The sequence below is a fragment of the Lissotriton vulgaris genome, chromosome 5 (assembly GCF_964263255.1).
Source record: "Lissotriton vulgaris chromosome 5, aLisVul1.2, whole genome shotgun sequence".
Taxonomy (NCBI): Eukaryota; Metazoa; Chordata; class Amphibia; order Caudata; family Salamandridae; genus Lissotriton; species Lissotriton vulgaris.
This window is the reverse complement of record NC_141693.1, coordinates 401,996,255-402,024,212: the sequence shown is the minus strand read 5'-3', so window position 1 is coordinate 402,024,212 and position 27,958 is coordinate 401,996,255. Positions and strand designations below refer to the sequence as shown.

The following is a 27,958-nucleotide window of genomic DNA, read 5'->3' as shown; positions in this document are numbered from 1 at the left end:
GCAAGTGAGATAGGTGACGGAAGCATACCACAGTGCTGCTGCTAGAAGAACCAGACTTGAACAAGCATGGCCTTAATTTATATGAATGGTGTACCCAGGGAATACTCTGCGTTTAGGAGTCTAATAATAAAGGGAATGCTTCTCTGAGGTACTAGCATTGTTTTTAAAGTATTAGCTTAAACATTTCGAAAACGTTTTATGTTCACGTTTTATTCTCTGTAAGCACGTATGAACCTTCTAGAGAGTCAAGAAAACAGCAACGTCTGCATACTGACCATTCTTGGTTGCCAGGTAACGATTATCTGGGCTGAAAGCCAGTATACCAACTCCCAGCTCTGGATTTGCACGATCCGAATCCGGCTTGATGGTCCGCAAAGAAAGCGGCGGGTGGCAAATCTCATCTGGGGTCAAAACGAATCAGAAACACATTAAAAAAAAGTGCAAGTTACTAGTAGGAAAATTACAACGTAATGGCATAAAAGGCTGCAGGACCTGTTCCCAACCACATCAAGGGAATCATTCACACTAAGGAGCACTTATTAATAAGGAAACATGTTAAACAAACAGATATGTTGTGAGAGGAAATAGGAAGATGCAGCACAAAGGTAAGATAAAATACAGAATTACATATCATTATCTGACAAAGGGACTTGGGAAGTCTGCTAATGAGCTAACTCCATACCACTTTTCAGTCATACACATGCCTATTGATACCTCTCATTGGTATCAACTGTTTTCATGTTTGGTTGAACAAAATGCACTCTTTTTGAGAAAATTGGACATTTTTCGTGTTTGTTGTTGAAACAGTATAGCTGCAGTGCTGCCTCACAGAAGCACCAACTTCATTTATTTTCTATATCTTGACACAGTATTTGTGCTGACCTGCAAAATCAAGGCAGGCACTCCTTATTCTGGTCAAACAGGGAGGATGTCCCATAGCCCTAAAGTTGTGGTTCAATAGACCTAAACCTCAATCTTGAGCAGCTGGCACAGATCTTTCCAACAAGGAAAGATTAAGAGAATTACATACATATATTTGAAATACAACACTGGAAATTAAAAACATGTGAAAAAAAAAATTGCAGTAACACTGCCCTGTGCCGTTTTAATGCCTTTTTTTTTTAAAGAGCAAAATGTAGAACCTCTATCAATTTTTTTAATCCCCCAGGAGGGACAAGTGTATTATCCCCAGGTTAAACATTTAATTCTGCAAAAATATGACTAAAACTATGTAACTGCCTGTGAAGGGGTTTCGCATGTGTTCCAGCCGCAGAACTTGCTTAACTGCTCCTCAATAACTGGACCCCGAAAACTCATAACATCAAACATGGTCATTTACTGGTATAGAGATATAGAGCATGGTTCTCCTGGGAATGTTGCTAAGATGGATGAACACAGGTACACCTTAAGAAATGGAGACATTAGATGAAAAGCTGCACATAGTAATGTATAACCGTTAACATGATTGTCGCTAATTGATCTCAACAACAATATGGCACTGTTTCATCCCTTTGTATGGTACCTATCTGATAAGATGTAACTGAATAAAATAGGTTTACAAAAAAAAAAAATCATCAAACATGGTCACAACACCCTCGTCATTCTTATCAGCCTGCTTCTGCGTCACATAATGGCAACCTAGACAAGCAATCCACACATATCATCATACCTCTGTGTTGGAACCTAATGATGTCAGGTCACCTAGGGTAGCCTGGCCTAGGGTAAGACATTATCCATAGAGGCACATGTGTAAAGGTTGCAAACTACCCAGCAGTAACCCAATGCAATATCACTCAAAAATGACGCTACACCAATGTTTGGAAAAATACGAGCTTGTTTATAAAAATATTCTCTGCTCTCTTGTCTTCAGAAATCACAGTTCAGTACATTACATTTACTCATGAAATTATTAAGATTTTCAAAGTCGCCAAATTATGTCATTAATCAGCATCAACAGCACATTACATTAGACTCCAAACTTCGCTAGACTTGACTTCTCTGAAGTGTTTTATACTTTTACCCCCTCTGCACCTCTCCTCTAACCACCAAGGAGGTACACAACCAGTGAGAGATGTCAGAGATACAAGAGTTTTACATATGCACTAGCAACCTCTATGAGGACCTTATAATTTTTCTTAGACAGTAGGTACTTCCAGCACTACTTTGGCAGTTGATTCTACTCCCAGATTCTGGTTCAATGGCTGCTTTTCCCTGGACCTGTAATCAATGAAGTTTGTATCACCAAGCTACTCCCCACCTTCTAGAACACAGTAGAGGGAAAAAAGAACAGTGTGTCTGGGCTATTTTTACATGCTCTAGTACCAATTTTCCCCTACACAGAAAGACCTTTTTAAGAACCCCACTCCTCTGTTTCACGAGGTGGTTAATCCCTAGGGGCTCAGTCTTCCCTCTTTCCCCACACTCTCCTTACTGTGCCATGGAGACGGTACTGTCCAAGTGTCCGAGTGTTGGTGCTGTCAGGCGGCTCTACAGAAGTCCCGGCCGGCAGTTGCTGAATCTATTTCCTCCCGCCCAGCCAGCCACCTGTTCTCAGTGCTGGCGCGGGGAGGACAGGGGAATAACTCTCCTTCACTCGGGAACTGCTGTCGGTTCCTCCGCTCTCGGCCACACAATCCCGGGGCTGGCGCTGACGAGGCCGACTCACACGGACGAGCGCCGCTTCCGCTTCTCTCTTCCGACCGGCTCCGCCTCACAGAGCCAGGCGGCTCAACTGGGCATGCGCGGAGGGGAAGTGTCTCCCCGCTGGAGCCCGCGCTCTTCTGCCGGCGCTTCCCCTCTTACTCCGCCCAATCCAGAACCAATGGAGGCATCACCAGGGCCGCTCCACGCAGTGAAACAATCCCCTCACTACGCCTCTCTCCTCACCTCCGGACCGGCGGCCATACCTCCAAACCTGCACTTGTTCACTTCATGCTGGCTCGAGGGCAGGCCAGTTCGTTTACACTCCTTTCTTGCTCCCTCAGCAACTGCTGCTCTCCTCAGCCAGCAATCTGCCACTGCAGGTAAGAGGAGGGATTCCGTGGGGTTGTGTCGCCAGGGGAAATCAAGGGCAACTTCAAACAGAATTCCTTTTAGGAGCTAATCGAGGGGGGGGCCATAAAGAATCCCCCCTCAGTCTGAATCTTCTCTTCTTATTGGCAACGCTCTGCCCGAGCCTTTCTAAGAATGTTCCAGCTAGGCAGAGGACTGCGCTACGCAGCGCTGCAGTCTCCTTCACCCACTCACACCCCTTTCTTCAAGGCTAGGGGTTGGTCAGGCGCCCAGGGTCTCCAGTAATCCTACGCAGCGGGGACAAGACAAGTAGCCCAAGGGAGGAAGGGTGGTGGATCAATAAGGCAGCGTCCTTAGACTGGGAGGTCAACCCTTTGACTATCCTACCCCCACCTTCTGCTCCAGCCTGTCCTCCAGCTGACTCTCTCTGGTAAGACAAAATGGCTGACTAGCATTCCGCCTTATATCGACACCCTCAGAGGTCCAGAAGGGACCAGAAGGTTCTGGAATGCCCTACTCTACCCTATGGGACAGGTCCCAGGTATGTCAGTTATGACAGTTGGTAGCCACCATTTTGTGACTCCAAGGAAATTCCTGTCAGGAAAGGCCTCTAGGCCTGAGGTGAAAAACTATGAGGGTGAAAGAGCACCTATCCCCTAGACCAACACCTTGAAAAATCTAGTGGACACAAAAATAAATAAAGGCATGAGGGGCAAAAAGGGGACAGAATAAATAATCCATTGGAGGGACTACGCAAAAGGTCAGACAGGTCTAACACTCTGCCAATATAGTGCACAAGAAAGTTATATTCCTGTAATTGCTATAAAATATAGATGAGCCTGAAAGAAGTTTTAGATGTACTCTTATCGCCCCAAAAATATTTCAAAGGTTTATGGTCTGTAGGTAAAACTAAAGAGATTCTCAACCAAAACATAATCATTGAATTGTTCGATACCCAATGCACAAGCTAAAGCTTCCCATTTGATGGAACTATATCTTCGTTCTGCATTCTTAACTAAACTAGTAGTGTACTGAGTGTATCCTACATATTGGCTAAGGTCTGCACCAATACCTACAGCACTTGCATCTAGTGTTATGGTGCATTTATGACCAGCAAGTTGGACAACAACTTTTAATCTGCTTAAAAACAGCACGCTGATTTTCAGACCAGATGAACATCCCTTTCTTGTTCACCAAAACGTTTCAAAGATTTCATCAGTCTCGTAACCTTCGTACGATCCTTGAATAATAGATAATAAGACCTACTAACTGGTCCAGTTGGTCCTTTGCCTGTACAATATAGTACTTCCTTGACAGCCTTAAGCAGACTTCCTTGGGTATGAGGTCTTCTGCGGTTATCGTATGTCCAAGATAATATACTAAGTCTGTCAAAAACTTGCCCTTATCACAGTTACCAGTCATTCCAAGTTTCTTAAGAATTTATAAAGCTCTTTACAAAATACAATCATGTTCATATTGATTTTCTGCATAATCAACACATCTTCTTAGAAGGACTGTACCTATGCAACATCTTTGAATTTTACATTTGAAAAGTGCTTGTGGCACAGGCCAGGCCAAATGGTAAATGCAAAAACTTATATGGGCCAAATGGTATAATTATTGAGGTCAATAATTCTTCTCTAATGCCTCTTGTAGGCTGTGCCTAAGTCAATTGTTATTAAACACTTTGATCTACTGATTAATGTCAACATCTCTGGTATCTTGGGGAGAGCGTGGCAGTGCAGCAGGATATTCGTATTTAAAGACTGAGGTCAGCCCGTATACACATTTGACCTCCTTTCTTCTTAGCAATAACCACAGCATTAACCCATTCAGATGTAGTAATGAGGTCTATTATCATTTGCACCTACCTGATTTGGTGGAACCTTTTGGGACTAAAATAATCTCCTACGCTTATGAAATGCCAATTATTTTTCCTTTGGTAAGGGGATGCCAATTGAACATGATGCTATTCAACCTGGTCTTTCTGTGGTCTTTCGCAGGATGAGCTATAACCAACGAAAGTGCAATACCGAAAAGACTGAGGTGCTCAGTGTGGGACAAAATGTTGAACTTAACCTGGATTTTCACTGGTCAGAAGGGGCTTCCCCACCCAATACCCAAGCTGAAACTGTAAAAATAAACTGGGGGATCAAATCTGACAAAAATAGGTCATCCACAATCAAATCAACTCAGTGGTTGGCATGTGCTTGGCATCTTGAATATGGTAAAAAAAATGTATCGCATTTTCTTTTGGGTCAGATTAGGATTACAGTGGTTTTGGCTTTGGTCATATCTAGGCTGGACAAAGCCAATGCTTTATACGCAAGCTTGCAGCAATATCTGGTGAGGAAATTACAGAACGTATACAATGCTACTGCCAGGTTTTCTTTCAGTCTTCCCAGAAAAGATCACATTACCCCGCATCGGCGTAACCGGCACTGGCTTTCAGTAAACAAGTGGACCTTTTTCAAGACCTCTCTTCTAATGCATTGAGCAATTCATCATTCGGGCCTGATTACTTATCCTCCAGGATATCTTACTATGACCCTGTGAGAGCCTTATGTTCTCCCAACTTCAATCTGGCCACAATTCCAAGGGTTGTCTTGCTAAAGCCGGTGGATGTTCTTTCTCTCTCCAGGGGCCAGTGGGCTGGAACAATCTTCCTCTAGAACTGCACCAGACAGACGATGAAGCATCATTTATGAAAGAGCTCAAGACATGGCTCTTTGTTCAGCAGTCTGCTTCTATTCTTTTCTTTCATTTTCTTCTCCGCATAGCACCAGGACACTGCCTAGCCGCGCGCTCAATAAATCACTATAGATCAACATCAACATTTGTTTATGTAAATCCTATAAATGTTTTTTCAACTCTCCCCTAGTGCTCAAAGGGACATTTCTGAACGTGTGCGCCAATGTTATTGTTCCTTTCATCAAAATAATTTGATGTTAGAATCCCTTCACTTTCCCCTTTTTATCTCTGACCCCATCCTTCCCTGATGCTATCCCCTGAAGCCCCGCTGACATCATAAGGAGTCCAGTTCCACAGGAAACCATCACCAATGACAGAGATGCCTTATTAGTGGACACAGCATTAAAGGCACCAGAGGGACAAAGCAGCAAATGGACTACTGTTAAGAGTCGATTCTGCTGTATAGAGTCAATCATGCTGTAAAGGCTATGGTTCCGGAAGGCCATTCCTCTGTGAGGACCACTATGCTACAAGACGTCTATGGTGTAACCTTAACCAAGATGTGCAAAGGGCATCCGAACAAAACGTCAAGTGTTGTCACCAGGACGCAAGTAGAAACCAATGCATCAGAAATGGTTAAGGGCTCAAGAAAGGTCATGGCATCAAATCAAACTGACAAGACATGTCAGACAACCATATTAGGAGACGATGCAATGAGATACATCCTACTGGCTTTTACAGCAATAAACGAGTAGGGCTCTGCCACTTAATTAATGGTGTGTAGATAGTTCTTTGGAAATGTGTTGTCAAATACTAGGACAAAAGCACCCTTCATCAAGAAAACACTTTAGAATGAAAAAAACAGTGCTGGCAGATTACTATGAAAGCATTGTTGTCACCGGGTTAGAGATACATCTGTGTTGTCATAAAATCCTTGTGCTTGAAGTGTCTTTGCAGTTAGAGTCAATCTATCCTAGTGCAGTGATATTATCATGTAATAGATGCCACATACAGGCTCGGACATCAAGTGATTCACGACTCACATGACTGAGCAAATTCCTCTGTGTTCAGCATTGGCTATACCACTTTAACAGTTGGGAACTACTCTAGACTGACAGCTGTCAGACCGGAGAATGCTGCAGTGATCAGGGACTACTTGCATTCTTCTGGTACATAATAAATCAGTACCCCTACAAGAAAATGGTTCTGAATCTTAGATTTGAGTCTGAAGATCAATCACCATCATAGGATTGAGTAGAATACCTCAAAGGCTGTACACAATCTTTTTCTGAAAACGGACACAAGATGTGGGAGAGAAGACAACAAGAATAAAGCTGACTTTAAAGAATCTTTTTCAGTCTCTGAAACAAGGTTTTTCAGTTCCAAATGCTGGCTTGAAAGATTTACCTACTGACTCACTAAAGGCAAATCTTTAGGCCCAGCTCTCAACCTACCTTTCAGATGGCTTCCCGGCCAGCTCCAGGACCCACGTTTCTTCAGGCTTCTACTGTTGCTCCTGCTTTTTCTACAGCTGCTCCCGTCCACTGCCTCCAGTTTTTCTGATACTCTCTTCCTGTTTCATGGCTCTTCTCCTCTGCTCTTCAACCTCTTGTTCTTTTTACTCCTTCACTCCTCATCTTAGTCCTTCTCAGCGCTCGCTCTCATGTCATCCCATCCCTCTGGTGCACTATAGGCAAGCCCGTCTGCGCCCGTCTGTGCCTGGACTGAGCCGAGCACCAGGAACCCTGATTCTTCCACCTCCTCTCGCAGCTACACAGCTGCCGACCTACGTGTCCTCGACCCGGGATGCACTAAAGAAAACTGCTGACACGCCACCCCCGCTAGATGGTTGGCCCTTTCACCTGCACTTGCCGATGCTTCACTTGCAACACCACACCCACTCGCAAAAATACCACACACCACGCTCCAACAACCAACTTGCATGTGCTCTCTTCAACGCACACTCACTGTGCAAACACGCCACCAAAGTCTGGGATCTGATCAACTCTCTTGCACCCAACATAATCTTCCTCACAGAGTTCTGGCTCAACCCAGAAACCTTGGAAACGCCAGACTTGTTCGAGCTTCCAGCTGACTCCACGCCCGTCAGAGATTCAGTCCCTCCAGACCGAACACTACGGGATCGGCCCCTTGGACCCATGGACCTCGTCCTTCCATCGTGAATGCGCGCCTAGCTCCGCAATCCTTGCCGACCCCGCGCCTGACGACTTCACTGCCAGACTTCAGTTGAGCCCTCGCTGATACCGCACAGCCTTAGACCCAACCCAGTCCTGATGAAGATCCCGATTAATGTGGATCGAAACGCCGTTGACACTCCAGTGCAACCATAGGCGCTTTACACACAGTGGTTCACGAACAGTATATTGAACTGAAGTAGATACAATCTCCTCAAGTCATCCGGAACCATACTGTGTCAACTATTCACTGTATATTTATGCACCAGTCACCTTGCGCCGCTCACGCTGTTCACATTGTCACCCGAGTAGCTACTTTGGTCTTCACTTACACACCACGAGCACCACGTGCAATTTGGGTTGTCTCAATTGCTTTTATTTATGTAGTACAGTCCTGTTACAACTGTAAATTGTCTTTCTTTTCCTTTTTTCCTCAAAATGTTTATATAAATGATGCCATGAGCACATGCTATAATCATATAGAGTCTCCTTGCGGATAATGTTATATTCATATCCTCACTAATTGCCTTTGAATAATACCAGTTGGGATACCTTACGTTCTTATCAACCCAGCAGCAGACATCGCCAGCGCCATACCAAAGGATACAAGATCACCAATTGAGATTGCGTCAACAAACGCGGTGCTGGAATCGCCATCATCCACAGGGATTCCCTCAAATGCACCACAACAAATGACCACGCCCTCTCAGCCATAGAACACCTACATTTCAGAATCAATACTGATGAGAAAAACATGGTAAGGTGCACCCTAGCCTACCGCCGACCGGGATCCCGCAACACCTTCTGCACCTTCATCACTGACTTCATAGTCCCACATGCCGTTGGCTTCAATGACTACGTTCTCCTAGGCAACCCCAACTTCCACCTCGACGAAAGTGACCCGTACTCCAAAAACCTCATTGATGGTCTCAACATCGGCCTCACCCAGATTGGCAAAGACCCCACCCACATCATAGGACACACTCTTAACCCCATCTTCACCTCCAGAGGCATAGTACACTACACCCACACAATGGAACTCACTTTGACCGACCACTTAATTGTTCACTTCACAATCACCACCCACAAGCCTCCACATCCCACACGACTCAAATCTGCCTGCTGCAACTGGAGCAAAGCACCCAAAAACGACTGGACCGACTTAATCACAACCACAACTTGAACCAAGACAACAAAAGCTTTAACTCCTGGATCACAGACTGTGCAAACAATCGCCCCATCAAGAAAACTACACAAACAAGATCAACCCCAGAGGCCAGCTGATACAACAAGGACCTCAGAACCACTAAGCCACTGCAAACTCCTCGAAAGAAGATGGCATACCAGTAAAGACATTAACAGAGCATCCTACAAAACAGCGAACAAGCTCCACCTCCTACAAATATGTAAGACCAAAAAGGAAGCCCCGGAGTCACGCTTAGAAGCAAGCTCCAACAACCAGAAAGATGTCTTTTGCATCATCAAGGAATTCAGAAACCCGGCAGCTGTAACAAATGACCTAGCCCAGTCTTAGGACCTCTGTGACCACCTCACAAACTTCCTCCAAGACAAGATTGCAAAGATCTACAGCAACTCCGACACCCAACCTAATTTCACGGACTACCTTGACCAAAAGGACTCCACACTCATGAACAACCCCCCCTCCAGCCCACCCTAGACTGTCCACCTGGAACCGACTCACCACCCAGGAAACCATCACCATCATAAAATCTATCCACTCATGAGCCTCCTTCGACCTCTGCCCCCACCACATCTGCAACCTATGAGCAACCTTGATTGGCCACCAATTCACCGCCCTACTCAACACCTTAAAGGACACAGCACCTCTCCCTGAAGAATGGAAACATGCTAAAGTCAAGCCCTTGCTCAAGAAACCCACAGCCAACCCTAATGCACGAGCAACTACAAACATCTCACTACTCCCTTCCCAGCCAAAGTAATTGAGAAAACAATAAACCATCAACTATCCAGCCACCTCGAACAGTACCACCTCCTGGACATCTCCCAGTCCAGCTACCGCAGCAACCACAGCACTGAATCGCAGCCACTGACGACATCCGGACACTCATCGACCAAGGGGAGACAGCCGCCCTCATCGTGAATCTCTCAGCAGCCTTCAACACTGTCTCCCACCACACGCTCATGGCAAGACTTCACCACATAGGCCATCCAAGGACCAGCCTTCTAATGGATCACCCTCCTTCTTCACCCAAAGAACATAACGTATCCATCAATCAATCAGAGCATTTATAAATCGCGCTACTCCCCCGTGAGGGTCTCAAGGCGCGGAGAGGGGAACGCAGCTGCTATTGAACGAACAGCCAAGTCTTGAGAACTCTCCTGAAGGTCAGCAGGTCTTGGGTCTGGCGCAGGTGGATGGGGAGGGAGTTCCATGTCTCGGCGGCGAGGTGGGAGAAAAATCTGCCACCGGTGGTCGTTCGGTGGATGCGTGGGATGGTGGCAAGGGGGAGGTACACCTTCCACCCTACGCGTCCGAACCCAAACCCACCATCTGCGGCATCCCGCGAGGATCATCTCTCAGTTCCCACCCTCTTCAAAGTCTACACAGCATCCCTAGCAGACCTCATCAGATCCCACAGACGCAATATAGCCTCATACGCTGACGACACACAGCTCATCTTCTCCCTGTCCGACAACTCCAGTTTCCACAACTGAATGAATAGTGTTGCCGACTGGATAAGAACCAACTGCCTCATACACAACTTGGACAAGACCGAAGTCCTCATCTTCGCCACCAAAGAATGCCCATGGGATGCATCCTGGTGGCCCAATGAACTCGGACCTACCCGACCCTGACCTAACACCAGGAACCTCAGAAACATCCTGGATAAACTCACCATGAAATCTCAAGTCAACACTGCATCGTCCGCCTACTTCCACATATGCTATTGAAGATCAAGTGGCTCCCACAAAGCACCAGACACACCATCACCCAATCCCTCATCCCAAGTCTGCTGGACTGTGGAACGCACTTGATAAAGGAATTGACGCACAACTCAAAAGACTTCAGTCCATCCAGAACGCTGCATCAAAAAGCAAGACTCATCCTAGACCTCTTGGGCCACACCCACATCAACCCCCACCTCACAGAACTTCACTGGTTCCCTGTACAGGAGCTGGCTCTTCAAACTCCTCACCCATGTACTCAAGGCCCTACATTACCTCGGACTAGCCTTCATCAACCACTGCCTGAAAATCCACATACCCAAGAGAACCCTCCGCTCCTTCACCCTCGCGGTGGCACACGCATCCACTGCAGCACTACGGGAGGACACACCTTCTCCTACCTAGCCACCAGGAAATGGAACAACCTTCCCCTGAGGAACTCCCAGACGCTTCAGGAGTTCTGAAGGACGCTGATGTCCTGGTTGTTCAACTGATCCCTGGTCCCTGCCACCACCTGGATACTCTAATGGGTGACAAGCCGCAATTATTGAATTTGCTTTCCACTTTGTTTTCATAAGAGTCAACAGGGTTTTTACATCAACACTGGCTTGCCAACATAAGAAAAATTAAACCGGAGCATTGACTTTTCAGACGGCCACAGTAAATTCTCCAGCTACTTCCTCATAGCATAATCAGCTAAGATAGTTAACGAAACAGATTTCAGATTTCTCCTGAGTCTTATTATAATGGTTTAATGCCAAAACATTTGAAGGTTCTTTGCTGTACCTCCAAGAACTGCTCTGTAGAATAGCATGGGTGAACAAGTTACTTACCTCTGGTAACGCTTTATCAGGTAGCGACGCTGGGCCTCATTATGAGATTGGCAAATAGGATTCTCCATCACGAACGTGAAGTAATACAGTAGAAAGGATACCCAAGTACCATAGAATATAATGGAATTGGAATGCAGAGGATGGGATATCCCTTATTTTTGTGATGGAGTAACCCTGTCCGCCAAACTTGTAATCAAGCCCTCAATCTATCCACAGATTCCTAACCTTAGAATTATCCCCAGACGTCAGACTGTATCTAAAAAATGTTCTTGAGCAGCATCCCTTCACTCCAGTAGGTGGCGTCAGTCAGCTACGAATGGCGATGGAAGTGTCGCTGGATGTCTTGTGTATGGAAGTGACGTCAGCGTTGCCTATATAGACGTCACCGCAGTGCTCTGTTGTCCGTTACTTTTTGCGACTTTTCGCGTCAGAAGCGCAGAGCCAGGAAGCACACGGACCACTCGTGTGGAATTCAAGGACCGTGAAAGGGGCAAGCCCTGTCCCTAGAAATCCGTTCAGAGCGGAGAGGATGGGTGGGTCAGTAAGGAATCGGTAGCTAGATAGAGTCTCTACCAGATAAGGCACTATTGAAGTGAAGTAACTTGTTCATCTGATAGAGACTTCTAGCCGAAGAGTTCTTACCTTAGAATAGATACCCAGGCAATACCTCCCCGAAAGTGCGTCTGCGGACCAATTTCTCATGAGGAAGTCCTGCAGGGCCGAATGGGCGAAGTGTCCATCTTTACTCACCTGACTGTCCAAGCAGTAGTGCTTGGCAAACGGGTGAAAGGAAGCCCACGTTGCTATTTGGCAGATGTCCAGGACTGGAACTCCATCTGCTAACCGGTGGTTGCAGCATTAGCTCGGGGAAATCAGCAGGCAAACCCTCAGGGGGTTGGTTTTTAGCAAATGCGTAGCAGATCTTTATACAGAGCACAATCCATCAGAGATGGGCCGCTTCTGCATGGTCCGTCCTTTCTTCCCTCTGAAATACCCCATAAAGGGTAGGTCCTCCACCTGGAACTCTTGTATGCGATCAAGGTAGAATGACAACACTCTTTTTTGGGTACAAGTGATGAAGTTGCTCCTCTTCCTTGAAGGGATTAGGCAGAGTGTAAAAGGTAGGCATAGTGATGGTTAGGCCTACGTGAAATGGAGAGTGATGGTTTGGTATACGTGAAATGGAGTGACCACTTTCAGAATACAGGAAGCCTTCGTAGGAAGCACCATTTTGTCTGCGTAGAAGTTCAGGTAAGGAGGCTTGGAGGACAATGCCTGAAGCTCACTGACCTTCCAAGCAGCAGGTAGGCCGTCTGCGAGGTAATGAGCCTGAGAGGACAGAAGAGTAAGGGCTCAAATGGAGCACACATCAGGACAGTCAGTTTCAGATTATGGTGCCACTGAGGCATAATGAAGGGAGACAGAGGAAACATATGCCTCTAATGTTTCCAAAACCTATGTACACTAAGGGAGTGGAAGAGGGAAGGTTTGTCAGGCAACCACAAAAAAACAGGTATAGCAGAAAGGTATCCCTTAACAGTGCCCAGAGCAGACACCAGCTGTGCAAGGGAAAGAACAAACTGGAGAACCTGAGAAAGGGGAAACAGATAGAGGGTCAACTTATTTCCCAGCACACCATGCCACAAACTTGCCCCAACAGCAGGCGTATACCGTTTTGGTGGAGAGTTGCCTGGCTGAAGAATAACATTGCAGACTTCCGGCAGAATGTTGAAGGCTGTCCAATGTTGCTGCTCAATCACTACACAAGAAGGCTCAGCGTTGACAGGTTCGGGTGAATGACCCTTCCCTGCTGCTACAACAGAAGATCGCCCAGAAAGGGGAGCCTGATCGGAGGACCGATGGCCATGCTCACCAACTCGGGATACTAGACTCCGTGCCCAGTCTTAAGCCACAAGGATAACTTGGGGCTGGTCATACCTTATCTTCTTGAGAACTCTGGGCAGGAATGCTATGGGCAGAAAGGCATACAGAAGGTGTGACCTGACATTGCATGTTCTTGTCGGCGAACAGAGTCAAAAAGGCTCACCATTCTGCTGAAAAGAGACCTTGCACCATCTCCGAATGGTAACGACATTCATGATCTTCTGCAGAGTTAGTCCGCTCTGACGTTCAGAGAGCGTGCCCGACGTTGAACCACCAGAGATATCAGACATATGCCCTGCTGTTCCGGCCATGTTCAGAGACGCAGGGCCTCTTGACAAAAGGTCACAACCCCACACAGCCTTGTTTTTTGCAGTACCACATGGTGGTGATGTTTTCCGTGAACACCTGTACTAGCCTTCTGTTGATGGAGGGTAGAAAGGCTTTCAATGCTAGCCAAATCGCCTGGAGCCCAATAGGTTGATGTGGAGTCCAGATTCCACCGGTCCTAAAAGTACAGACAATGCCATGGAGGGATCTGCTAGCAGGCTAGAAGGAGCCGAAAGCACAATGAAGATGTGCAACAAGGCCTTTTAAAGGGCCTGCCTCTGGTCGGCCGGGGGAACCGGAGGCAGGCTGGTAAGAGCAGAGGAATCGGTTCTGCTACTCACGACTTCAAGGGAACAAGACTTATGCTTGAGCAAGGACTCGTGAAAAAGAGACTTGCATGAATGCAATCCTCTCCAGTAACTGTTAACCCTGTATTAAAACTTGTATTGTGGAAATAACATGCAGGTAGGCGACATTTGAGTATAAGATTGAAGCTTGCCTATGTGTCTTATTAACCAATAACTCGAGAGTGATGCTAAAATGGCCGCTAACCGGAATGCTTTATTGCGCATGTGTCTACTGCATCAACGTAGTATGACGTATCTATGCTTGGAGGGAAACTTTCTGCACTTGCCCATAGCTAATAAAATGGCCGCTTGAAACTCACATGCTTGCCACCTGCTTGCTGAAAAACGAAACCCAGTTATTATACTAATGCAGGAATAATAATAACAATAAGGAAATGGGATTAGAGTAGGAATAGGTGGTATAGAGTGAAACCATTTATTTTTGATTTTAACATTTGTCTTTTTGACTCTTTCAATAGTGCTTGTTACGGGTCTAGAGTCCTGAACCACGGTCTATTGCCTCTCGTTCTACTACACTTGCGCAGTGAACCCAAATTGAAAGACGCAATGTCAATTTGAACATCGGCCAAGACTGCAAACTGTTACTTTCATGGGAACCGGAACTGAAATGCATGAGAACTACTGTTTTTTCTCTAATGTGGGACAATTACATTGTGAATACGGGTGGGAATAAAGATTGATGTATAAAACTTAAGGGATGGGATTTTAAACAAAGAACTGGAAGAAAATATTAGAAAATAAGCATGGTGTGATGATCACCTCCCCTTGCCTGTCCAATCAGATTTGGGAGTTTCATAAATTTGAAACATTAATGGGTGGTACAAGCATACAGAAAGGTATAATTGAGGTAGCATTAGTTAGTTCGTTTGTCGAGAGACCGGGATGCTGTCCGAGAGCAGAGAAATCCCAGATGGATATACTGAAGAAGAATCAAATTGTTGAACCAATTATCTTAAGCAAATTAATTTAGAAGAAGATCGTGGAAGAATCTCGAGGAGGAAGAGCGTGTCAGAGAGGGGTGCTACGCAAGCATCAGTGATAGAGAGGTCATCCGTCCTGTATTGATTTCAGTCCTGAAATCTTTGTTCGTCAGACTTTTCCTGGGGGACCTTTTCAATTCCTAGGCCTGGGAGTTGGTTTCCACACCATTCTTGGCAATTATATCTATATCTGTATATGCGTTTATGTGTTTTTCTCTCTATCCTCTCCCTTTCATGCAGTGTCATTGGAAAGTATAATAGAATGCAAATTTGATTGATTATTTGAATCTTCCTTCCTGTGCGAAACGGAGTCTGTTCTGTACTGTGTAAGTGGTTCACATGAATTTAATCTGAGATACAATTTTAAAAGTCATCCCGACTCTGTGATCATTTCCAAATGTGTAAGTATATTGAAATTTTATGTCATTTCATCATCAACTAGTTCCAACTAATGGTACATTGACCAGAGGAAAGAACTTTTGATCAGTGAAAGATTAGTTAGGGACTTAAGATAACTAATCTAAAGGATTAAACAAACATGACCCCAGCGGTTATTGCCAGTGTGATGTAAATCAATTTATGGGCCCAGGTGAGTATGTGGTGTTAGATTACCTGTTGCTGGTAACCCGCTGGATCACTTGCATCTCAATGCCCTTGGGGCTTCTCCTTGCAGTCAGAATGGCAGGACAGGTTGGAGTCCCCCTTTGCTTTTTTATGCTTGTATCAGGATTTGGACTAACCAGAGGACTTTCAGCTGGAAGAAGAATGATCATCAGAACAGCAGGTACTGGGCCCAAGGCAGGCCAGGATACATGTGAAAGCTGCAGATCTTTGTATTCGACAATGTACAACTTCAAATCTTGGTCTCAAATTGTCTTCAAGTGCATGAGAGCATGCTTGTCATACGACTTAGAGTTGTGTCATGACCCAGGCACCAAAGACACATCTTGTGCAGGTACGTGGCAGATATCTGCTTCATTCTGAAGCTGCAAGGTTTAAATCCTGTCCTTTTCAGTAGGTAGATTGTTCTCTATCACAGTGCTGAAAACATTTGTAAGCCGTCTGAGCTAAACACCACCACCTAGCGGTGAGCAGAAGCACTACAAAAAATAATCTCCAGACCCAGTCTGGTAACTGGTAGGTGTTATTAGGTGACGAATCTACACTTAAAAGTATCCATCAGTTGAATACGTTTTCTAGTTTGGTACGTCTTCAGACTTTCAGGCAAATGTGGTGTTTCTAGGTCTAACAAGTCAACCATTTCCCTAATATCTACCTTCTTTTGGACAACTCTTCTGGGAAGTAATTCACATAATATTCAGCTATAAACTGAATCCTACCACTGTGCGCCACTGATGAACAGTAGACAGTTTGAAGTTAACTGCTCTCCCAACTTTCAGCTGTCAGGAACTTCCAGTCAAATACGTTCTATAGTTCTTATTGAACATCAGTAAAAAGGCAAAGAAGTAAAGGATTTCTAAATGCTTTAAAGTATGCTATCCAAAAATGTTAACTTCAGAGGTATTCTTCTCACGGCTATATGCAAAGTCGTTCTTTTGAGTCTTCAGCTTTCTTTACTTGAGTCATATTCACATAAAATGCATTTTCACATTAGGGAAGTTTTCCTTGTGCTTGCAAATGCTCTTCTGCATTATGTGGTTCCAGGAGCTCAGCATATTGTTATCAATAAAATTTTATTTTATCCATAAATATATATTTTCTTTAAATCATGTATTCCTTGCCTCTTGCATGACCATCAGACGAAGTCTGGACATTTAGTCTAGATATCTCAGCATTCATCTACTCAACAGTCTCACAAAACTTAGTACTACTGACAGGGTCCTGTTTTTCTTTCAGTTCAGGCCCCTTTCTCCAACTCCAGGCATACTATCGGAACTATGATCTTAGTACTGCAGGGTATCTTCCATTCTTTAGTAGAATTGCTATCATATAAGCTCTATGGTCTGGGCTGCATACAAACCATTTTTTGCCTTCTTAAAATTATTCCTGATCTTCAGTTAAACATAACTTCGCCTGGTCTCTCTGCACTGCCTCATGATAGAACAGTCATTTCTCTCACTTTCAGTTAAAATGTAATAGTATGCAATGTCTGAATGACAAAGTGGCACAAAGCAGCACTGATGAACTAAGAGCTTTTATTATCCACTTGTTTGGCAGTACCCAAACAGAGAGCTGACTAGATGGTCTTGTAAGAAGCCAGTGTGACTCTGCTTCACTTTAAACACTGTCCCTACAAGCTTAGAATGAAAAGAAGCAGAGTAGAGATATTGTTCCCCAAAGGTAGCTGGACTCCTAACTCCACTGCAGACACTAACATAATTCTGAGATCAATCTTTCATAGTCACACTATCTTTATTCACATGGTCAGAATGTGTTTATTTTGCATTCAATACATAACACCGACAAATGCAATAAGAACATTTAATAAATAAAAAATATGTGCCAAAAGTATAGTTGATAATTAATCTGGCAGACTTCAGCATCTAAGGGACTAAAAAATAGCATAAAACAAATATCTGCAAAATAACAAGGATCATGCAGTATGAGAGTGTGGACATTGTTTGGTGTAAAAACACACCTTACCATCCAAGCAGGGAACATGTAATGGCGAACACCACATTTCTCATAGTTTCGATTTTTCCTTATTCCCAGAAGTCACTTTGCTTTCCCTGCGTCTACACTCTTGATTAGTTGGCCAAGACACTGAAAACTTGGGGTCACATATACAGAACATAAAAATAGAAAGTTGCCAACTTCTTCAACCTGATCTGGACAATAATGCAATACACAATTTTCCCAAAGGAGGAGTTCCAATTGTGGATAAAAGTAATGGAAGGTAATGAACCAAACCTCAATACGATATACAAGTTTTGGACAGTATGTTCTCAATTTTGCTAAAAAGCCTCAAATGTAAGCACACTCTTCCTCTTCCTCAATAGGAATGTATGAGTAAGTGAGCAATAGTAGGGTTCCAAACCACATTTTTCTGTAACTATAGTCTAAACATTCTTTTTACTCTACTTCCCATGAAAATAGAGATGGAGTCAGGGCATGACCATTCCAGGGGCGTACCTATTGGTTAGGGAAGGTTGTGGAAATGTCTGAATTAGTCTAGTGACTTGCCACCAGCAAAGCCCAGCACTTACAATATAATACATTTTTAAAGTGCGCAGCTGCATCCTAGTAAGTTTGGTTCTAGAAGCAGAAAACCAGAGTGACTTCAACTATTTGAAAATCCAAATCCTATAGCCGAGCTGTTAAGATGAAGGTTTTTAGGCGGTTATAAAATAATGATTCAGAGGGAATGGCGTGGAGTACAGTAGGGAGGGCTTTCCAGAGCTTAGAAGTTAGGAAAATGAAAGATCTTCCACCCCTTCTCGCCCTGCACACTCTTGGAACTTGGAATAGCATCATAGCATTGGAACACAAGGCTCTACTTTGAGAGAACTCTTTCAGTCTTTTCCTCAGAAACGTAGGGCCTTTCGAGTGAAAGGCTCTGTAAGTGTAAATTAGTGCGTTAAATTTGAGTTGACAGCATTCTCTATAGAGGCTTAATTTGGGTGTCACCCCCACCCTCATTGGTTGCAAAAGTGGTCTGAGCTTAGCCAGCAATACAGACAATGTCCAAGCCGATTGTTAAGAGAATAGTGTCTGCTCTAGAAGGTAGGCTCCATAGAGGTTTCAGAAAGCCGTTCTCACATGTGGACAGTGGTGTGATGTCACATAACAAGATTTCTGTTCCATACAGTGTTGCATTTTGATACTGCACTATGGCTGGGGAAACCATCTGTCCACCATGGAGTATGGCAATGAATATGGTTGCACCTGTGCACAGCAAAAGAAGATTCCTTGGTAACATAACTTCACGTTCTACCTCCAAGGATATATTTGGGCCCAAGTGTCTGAATTCTTGGACTTACTTGAGGGGTGAGCTATATTATGTGCACTTGTAGTGCGTGCATATTGCCTGGTGTGTACTGAGGTGCTTGGCGAAGGGCCAGAGCTGAACTAGCTTAACCAAACAAACTACACAGAAATTGGAAGCCTTTACGTAAATTATAAGTCAAAGGTTTTTGTGTAGTTTAATCTCTCTCTCTTTTACTCTCTGTTACTCTCTCTTTCTCTGTCGTGGCCAGTAGGTAGTTATAGTTAGTACCTAGTTGCCATAGGAAAAGCATTTTTTCCCTTGCCTATGACTTTGGCGTCGTATGACTAATCTGAATGACATTTTGCCCAAGAAAATTGTCAAAGTAGGTTTAGTGGGTCATGAAAAGTTTGGGGGTGATCTGTGCCGTGGGGACCGAGATGTAAGAGCACAAAATAAGGGTGCATTTGTAATGTTAAAACCCATATGAATGTTCGGTCGAACCTACAGACCGAACCAAAGGACAGAATTTCACCAAATATTGTAGCAAGGTAGATGTTGTTATGCAGATTGTGCTTTATGTTATTTGGTGCAAATCTGTTCAGTAGTTTTTGTGAAATTAAAACTGAACAATATAGTAATATCTTTGGCCGGGGATATTTTGCGGAGTGATGATTTTGCATTAAGAAATGGTTTTGTGCTTTGAAAAAGTGAGAAGTGTTGTTTTCAGTTTTAGTAACTTACGGATGCATGTGCACGCTGAGCAACAGAGCAATGTATGCTCATAGAGAGCCATGTATCCAATTAGATATCAAGTGCAATATTTAGACTTCACTTGCACATTGCTCCATAGAAAAGGATAGATACACCAAAACAGGTAGTTTGATACGGACAAAAGGACTTCAACAATGAGTCACAGATATAGTAACAACTGTTATGTATCTTACAGCAATGGAGATACTTTCACAGTAACTTAGGCAGTTATCTAATCCCTCACACACTATCCACGCACATATTCAATTACCCAGGCACTACCTACACATGCACTCTTGCAATCATGCAGGCACTAATTATGTAGTCATTGAACTGTGTAGGAACTACCTTTAAATTCATCCAATCACCCAGGCACTAACCATTCACTTATACAATCACAAAGTATGTACCTATGCAGTCATTTAAACACCCAGGCACAACCCATGCACTCATCCAAACCCCCACTTACAACCCACACACTCCTTGAAATACTGAAGCACAACCCGAGCACTCATCTTAAAACTCAAGACACTACTCATGTAGTCATCTAATTACACAGGGAGTATCATTCCAGTGATCCTATCACCCATCCAGCACCTATGCACATATTCAATTACTGAGATAATACACTTGCACTAATACAGTCACCCCAGCAGTACACTTGCTTTCATCCAATCACTCAAGCTTTAACAAAGGACTCATGCAGTCCCTCAGACACTAGTCATGCACTCATCTAATCAGCCAGGTACTACTGATGCATTCATTCCATTATCCAGCCACTGCATTTGTACTTATCTAATCACCCAGGCACTACCTGTTCACTCACCCAAAAACACATGGGCAACAGCCATGTACTTATCCAATCACTGAAACACTACTCATTCACTCATCCAATTTGCCAGGTGCTATGCATACACAATCACGTACACACTATCCATGCACTCAATACATCACCTATATACTTACTACACATGCACTCACTGCAATCATCCAGGCACTAGAGTTGCACTCATTTAATCATCAAACCCCTATCTATGCATGTATTTAGTTATTGAGGCATTAGTCATGCACTTATTCAATCATTCAGGTACTACTCATGCACTCATCTAAACCCCCAGATAGTAGTGATATACTCATGCAAACATGCAGGCAATAACTATACAGATATGGGACCACCCACTGAGTTCCAACATACTCAGGTCATTCAGGCACTACCTATATCCTCAGGGAATCACCTAGGGACTACCTATGCACTCATTCAATCATCCACGGAATTGTGATATACACAACCACAAATCCAGGTATTTACAAGTTTTAGTGAGGAAGATGTAGTATTTTAGAACGAGCTGGTAAGTTATATATGCACTTGTGACACACTTGCATGTACTCAGAAGAATTAGTGAGCTATACTTTCTGATAGAGATTAATGTGCAGATTTGTATATAAACTGTTTACCAAAAATTAAATTTGATACATCTAAGTAGAAAAGTAATGAGCGACTAATTACACCAGTTATACGGTGGTATAGAGGCACACAGATAGCTCTTACAATGTGTTTTTGGATTTACAGTGTTGAGATACTGTATGTAATTCTACACTTTGGTCGATGGTCATTTTAAAGTTAACTACAGAAGGGATAAACTAGTCTTTCACCATTTATTTGTGAGAACTGAGTTATGGTGCAGCTGCGTTTTAGGACAGGGTACTACGTCGTTAAAGGTAACAAATAAAGTTTTGTGTTTTGCTTTGGGTTTGATATATTGAAGTATTGCATGTGGTTATATAGCAAGGTTTATCTGTAGATTTGAAACTGCAACCTAACTTTAAAATGGTTTTGATATTATGTGTAAGTCAGTAGTAAGGTAGTTGGTGCGTAAGCTAGAGTAAACATTTAAAAATACATTTGTTTTTTTACAGAACAAGATCTACATAACCACAGCCAGGAGAATGTGTACAAAACCTTGGAGGAAAAAGCAACAGAAGCAACTGCAGTATCTCTGCAGAACTGAGACACAAAAAGGGGAACATGCGGAAAAAAAAGTGGAAAAAAACGAGCTATGAGGACAAACTCATTTTTTGAAAATATATGCGGACACCAGAAAAGATAATAAAATAATGAATATAAAAAGAAAACTATGAGAAAGAATAAGAGTAGACAATATCTATATTACAAGACCGTGAAAGAATGTAACAAAGATGGACACACCTTAACCAGGAGACTGAAACGGTTTAAGAAATTCAGAGCCAGGATATTTCGTAGCAGAGTAGTTATAAATCTACCGAGAAATATGAAGTATAGAAAAAGGAGAAAGGCACAGAAACAGAAAGAACAAGTCTAGGTACTAGTTGATAAGGCTAATGCTTTGAAGAGGAAGCATTTCATTTTGATTATAAACAGAATGAAGACTCTTGACAAAATGGTGTTGCACATGAGGAGACAAAACCAGAAGAAAAGATCAGTGAATAGAAGTAACTTTTGTACAGTTGTTAGTGGAGTATGGATACATTCTTCTACTATAGAGCCTTCCCTTAATGAAGAAAGCTATCTTCAGGATACCACATTAGTCCATGCTATTGATGAAAGAAGACTATGTTGTGAAATAAAAAATGGCACTCCTAAAGCGAAAGAGGTGATGGTATGTAGAAATGTACAACTAGTTATTGCAAAAGAGGTATAGGGGAGGCGTAGTCAGGCCCTGAATACAAATGGAATTGCAGTAGTGTTTGTAGTATTCAACAGCAATCCATTGATATACTAAGAAACTTTCTACATATTTTTCCAAGGTGAAGTTTAAAACACAAAATAAGTACTTAACAAGGATTGGATTCTTGAAATGTTAGAAAGCATACACATTTGGAGGGACACTCGCTACATTGTGTATCAAAGAAAGTGTGTCAAAGCACCTTTCATAATTTCAGGGTGTAGCTGTACAGCGGTCAACAATGCAAACTTTACTTACGGAGGCTGTACCATGTGAAAACTCCTACTTTAGGTTTAGAACCAATAAATAAAGCACTTTTGCACTGTACTGAGGCAGAGGTAGAAAAAGGGTGTGATGTGCAGTTTCATTTCTTTTGTCCAGAACAGGACTCTATGGAAAATGAAGAGTTGATAACAGGAGGAGTAGCAGAACAGGGCACAGGTATTATAGTTGATAGCTTTGAAGAAGAGATTACAAAATTTAACACAGTGTGCTCCTAAAGATCCAGAGTATGTTTGTATATGTTGTCGACCCACTAACTACAAGATTGAAACACGGACTGTAGACTTGTATTTAAATAATGAATAAGAAAATAATGATAACTGAGAAAAGTTGGCTGTCTACTGAATTGTTGAGGAACGCTTTGTCTTGTCCATACAACAAGGTATATTTAAGTACTGATACAATAAATTAGATGATAATAAAATGCCTGCTAAAGCTGGGTATAACATGTTAGTACTGGTTCCCATTCCAGAACCACTTCAAGGTTTAAATGTTTAGGGGTCAATTTCTATCCAAAGTATACTTCCATTTCAGGCTATAGTCTGTATGAAGCCAAAGACAGGCAATATACCACCAACAGAGCTGCAGAAGGATCTAAATGGGAGAGTAGTGTACTATATTACTAGTGTATTCTCAATATGTTCAGCAGAATACTCAAGAATTGCCAATGGTATTGCTAGGACCACTAGAGGAAGGATGTGAAGATGTCGGAAGACGGACATAGTGCAATGATATAGAAATGTCATTCAAATCAACAGTAAGTAAAAAGTTACCAAACTTATATCTTCTATTTCTAGAACCGTAGTTCTAAGGACAATTTAGGATATCAAAATGTGGTATTGTGTTGACATGCATATGAATTATGTGTTTCTGAGACATTATTCAGCCTATTAGGGGTATTGTTTACAGCAAGTTGTTAAAAAAGAAAGACTAACTGAGGAAAGGAATTTATATTACAGGACTACATACTGTTACTACAGATAACTAAATGGAGGTACTATAATACCAGCAGCCTCAAATTGCATCTAAGAAGTCTCTTCTCCACTTCACCATTGTATCTTGTTTTGATTGCGTAATGTTAAAAATGAAATCCTAATATATTTTACTTTGTTTCCATGTTTTCACAGTGTTTAACCCCTTCGGTGCTCATGACGGAATGGTTCCGTCATGAGCACCAGTGCTCCTGTGCTCAAGACGTAACCATTCCATCATGAGGACAGGGGCACTAAATCCCTCTGCTGCCAACAGCAGAGGGGGTTACTTTTTTTTGGGTGGGGGGGGCCTCGGGAGGTGGGGAAGAGCATGTCGCCATTACATTGAAAACTAAACTTAGTTTCAGTTTCAATGTTTCAGTGCTCGTGGGGCTATCTCAATTACATACAACCTATTTTGCTCTGGCATAGAGTCTCGACATCCCCTAGTACAGGGTTGAATCGAGAAATTATCAAGGACTCTATGAAGTTGGATCATGCTACAAAAACTCCTTGGTTGAATTATGTGAGAAAATGTTTAAGTGATTTGAGCAGACCTGATTTTTATATTACCCCAGAAATCATGTGTTCTTTACCAAGGAAAGGGTTTAAAGCATTATGTCTTACACATCTTGAATCCCTCAGAATTGCGGTGGAAATTAATAAATGTTCGGTGATCCACCAACACATGACTTTGGTCACCCATTGTATTCAACCCTACCTTGTGTGGTGCATTGGTGGGTACGAGAGATATGTCCTCACGAGGTTCAGGTTTGATAGCTCCCATCGCTTGGTTACATTTCCAGTAACGATTGATCCAGAGACCTTTGTCATTGTCCATGTGATAATAGATCCGTACAAACAACAATGCATGTGACCATTTTTTGTAAATTTTATTCTAAGGAAAAGGAAAAGTATAACTGGATAGATTCCAATTTGAAAATTGCGTATTGTTGGGGGAGATTTTTTTACACAGTGTGTTAATATTTTTTATTTATATGAACGGTTTTCAAATTCTGCTTTTGTGATTTTACTAATTGTCTAAAATCGAATAAAGCACATTCTGATTCCGATTGCGTACGGTTAAAAATGAAATCCTAATAGATTTTACTTTGTTTCCATGTTTTTAGGGTTTAACCCCTTCAGTGCTCATGACGGAATGGTTCCGTCATGAGCACTAGTGCTCCTGTGCTCATGACGTAACCATTCCATCATAACGACAGAGGCACTAAATCCCTCTGCTGCAAACAGCAGAGGGATTTCATTTTTTTTTTTTTTAGGGGGGCCTCGGAGGTGGGGAACAAGGCCCTTTGCTAATTTTCAATGTAATGACTAGCACGCACATGACGCGCTGTCGTCATTACATTGAAAATGAAACGTAGTTTCAGTTTCAATGTTTCAGTGCTCGTGGGGCTATCTCAGCCTCCCGAGCACCGAAACACTTGGGAGAGGTATCGTTGGATAGTAGAGAATCTCCCCTTGCCAATGGTACCCTTCCCTAGTGGATCCCTGCTTGGAGATCGAACACGGAGGGTAATCCCCAAGCAAGGATCCACCCACTAGCCACCAGGGAGGGGGAGCAGCCCCTTGGGCAAGGTCCTTTGCTCCCCCATTACATTTTGCAAAACAGCATTTCTGCCCCCCCAAGGGGCAGAAAGCACACTATATGCAAGTGATTTTTTTTATAGGCCAGGGGTGGGGGCCAATGCCTTCCCACCAACCCCCCAAAGAAGGCATAAGAGTTTCTACCTCCCCAAGGAGGCAGATGGGGGCAATAGCCCCTGATCTGCCCACGGGGGTGGACAGAATGCCCACTATGCCACAGCGATTTTTGTTTTATATATACACGTAGGGGTAAGGGCTGCCCAGAATGGGCATGCCAATGCCCCCACCCAAAAAACAAAATGCTACAGTCTTTCTGCCCCCCATGGGCATATTCAGGTACGTATGTCCTCCCGAAATGTAAAAATCCCAGCAAAGACTGTAATTTTTTCAGAGTTGTCGGAGCGCGCAATTGTGCGCATTTCTCCAAGAAGTGAGGAGCTAATCCTCGACCTTTATTGTTGAGCTCGTAGCCCAGAAACAATCAAACAATCAATCAATCAGCATATTTATAGAGCGCGCTACTCACCCGCGAGGGTCTCAATGCGCTGAAGGGGGGCGGAGGGGAGGTGCTGCTACTGCTCGAAAAGCCAGGTCTTGAGGTGTTTCCTGCAGGTGAGATGGTCCTGGGTCATTCGTAGGTGTGCGGGGAGGGAGTTCCATGTCTTGGCTGGCAGATAGGAGAACGATCTTCCTCCGGCGGTGGTTCTGCGGATCCGTGGGATGGTGGCGAGGGCGAGGCCGGCGTAGCAGAGCTGGCGGGTGGGAGTGTAGAACGAGAGGCGGATGTTGAGGTATTCGGGGCCCATGTCGTGCAGCGCTTTGTGTGCGTGGGTGAGGAGCCTGAATGTGATCCTCTTGTTGACGGGGAGCATGTGCAGGCCTCTCAGGTGGGCGGATATGTGGTTGTGGCGGGGGACGTCGAGGATGAGTCGTGCGGACGCGTTCTGTATGCGTTGTAGTCGTTTCTGAAGTTTGGCGGTGGTTCCTGGTATAGGGCATTTCCGTAGTCCAGTAGGCTGGTGGCGAGGGCCTGGGTGACAGTTTTTCTGGTTTCGGTGGGGATCCACCTGAAGATTTTTCGGAGCATGCGCAGGGTGATGAAGCAAGAGGACGTGACGGCGTTGACTTGCTTGGTCATCGTGAGGGAGGAGTCCAGGATGAATCCTAGGTTTCGTGCGTGGTCCGAGGGTGTCGGTGCGGAGCCCAGTGCTGAGGGCCACCAGGAGTCGTCCCAGGCGGATGGGGAGTTTCCGAGGATGAGGAGCTCCGTCTTGGCTGAGTTCAGTTTCAGGCGGCTGAGCTTCATCCATTCTGCGACGTCTTTCATTCCTTCCTGGAGGTTGGTTTTGGCGGCGGCTGGGTCTTTGGTGAGGGAGAGTATCAGCTGGGTGTTGTCGGCGTAGGAGATGATGTTGATGTTGTGTTTGCGTGCGATGGCGGCGAGGGGGCTCATGTAGATGTTGAAGAGGGTTGGGCTGAGCGAGGAGCCTTGGGGTACGCCGAAGATCTCGGTGGTCTCTGATCGGAAGGGAAGGAGGCGAACTCTCTGGGTTCTGTCGGAGAGGAACGAGGCGATCCAGTCCAGGGCCTTTCCTTGGATCCCAGTGTTGAAGAGGCGGGTTATTAGGGTGCGGTGGCATATGGTATCGAAGGCTGCCGAGAGGTTCAGGAGGATGAGGGCGGTTGTTTCTCTGTTGTCCATCAGGGTCCCGATGTAGTTGGTGGCTGCGATGAGGGCAGTCTCGGTGCTGTGGTTGGCTCGAAATCCGGACTGGGAGGGATCGAGCGAGTTGTTTGTGTTGAGGAAAGCAGTCAGCTGTTTATTGACGGTCTTCTCAATGACTTTGGCCGGGAAGGGAAGAAGAGAGATGGGGCGGAGGTTCTTGAGGTCTTTGGGGTCCGCTGTGGGTTTCTTCAGAAGGGCGTTGATTTCTGCATGCTTCCAGCTCTCCGGGAAGGTGGCTGACGTGAAGGAGCTGTTTATGACATTCCGGAGATGGGGTGCGATGATGGTGTCAGCTTTGTTGAAGATGTGATGGGGGCATGGGTCCGAGGGGGAGCCGAAGTGGATGGAATTCATGATGTTGGTGGTGTCTTCAGTGCTGATGGGGGTCCAGGCGCTGAGGGTGGTGGTGGGGGGTGCTGGTTCGGTGGCTGGAGGCGGAGTCTGGGGTCCGAAGCCGTCGTGTTTGTCTGCGATCTTCCAGTGGAAGAACATGGCGAGGGAGTTGCAGAGTTCTTGAGACGGTGTGATGTCGTCGTTGCTGGCGCTGGGGTTGGAGAGCTCTTTGACGATGTTGAAGAGTTCCTTGCTGTTGTGGGTGTTGTTGTCTAGTCGCTCTTTGAATGATGTCGTTTTGGTGGTGCAGATCAGCTGGTGGTGTTGGCTGGTTGCGTTCTTGAGGGCGGACATGTTTTCTGTAGTTTGTGGCGCCAGGTTTTTTCGAGGGTTCGGCAGGATTATTTTGATTCTTTGAGGGCGTCTGTGAACCATGAGGTTTTCCTGCTGTTGGTCCTGCCTGGGGGGTTCTTCAGCGGTGC

General features: G+C 44.3%; 1 protein-coding gene across 1 annotated transcript in view; it reads right to left on the bottom strand.

Moving 5' to 3' along the window:
* Positions 1–27,958, bottom strand: part of LOC147710962 (WD repeat-containing protein WRAP73-like) — a 198,242-nt gene that overhangs the window by 95,650 nt on the left and 74,634 nt on the right. Inside the window, exon 5 of the mRNA XM_086919406.1 lies at positions 276–401. Within this exon, the coding sequence (XP_086775532.1) occupies positions 276–401 (126 nt within the window). The remainder of the gene's footprint in view (positions 1–275; positions 402–27,958) is intronic.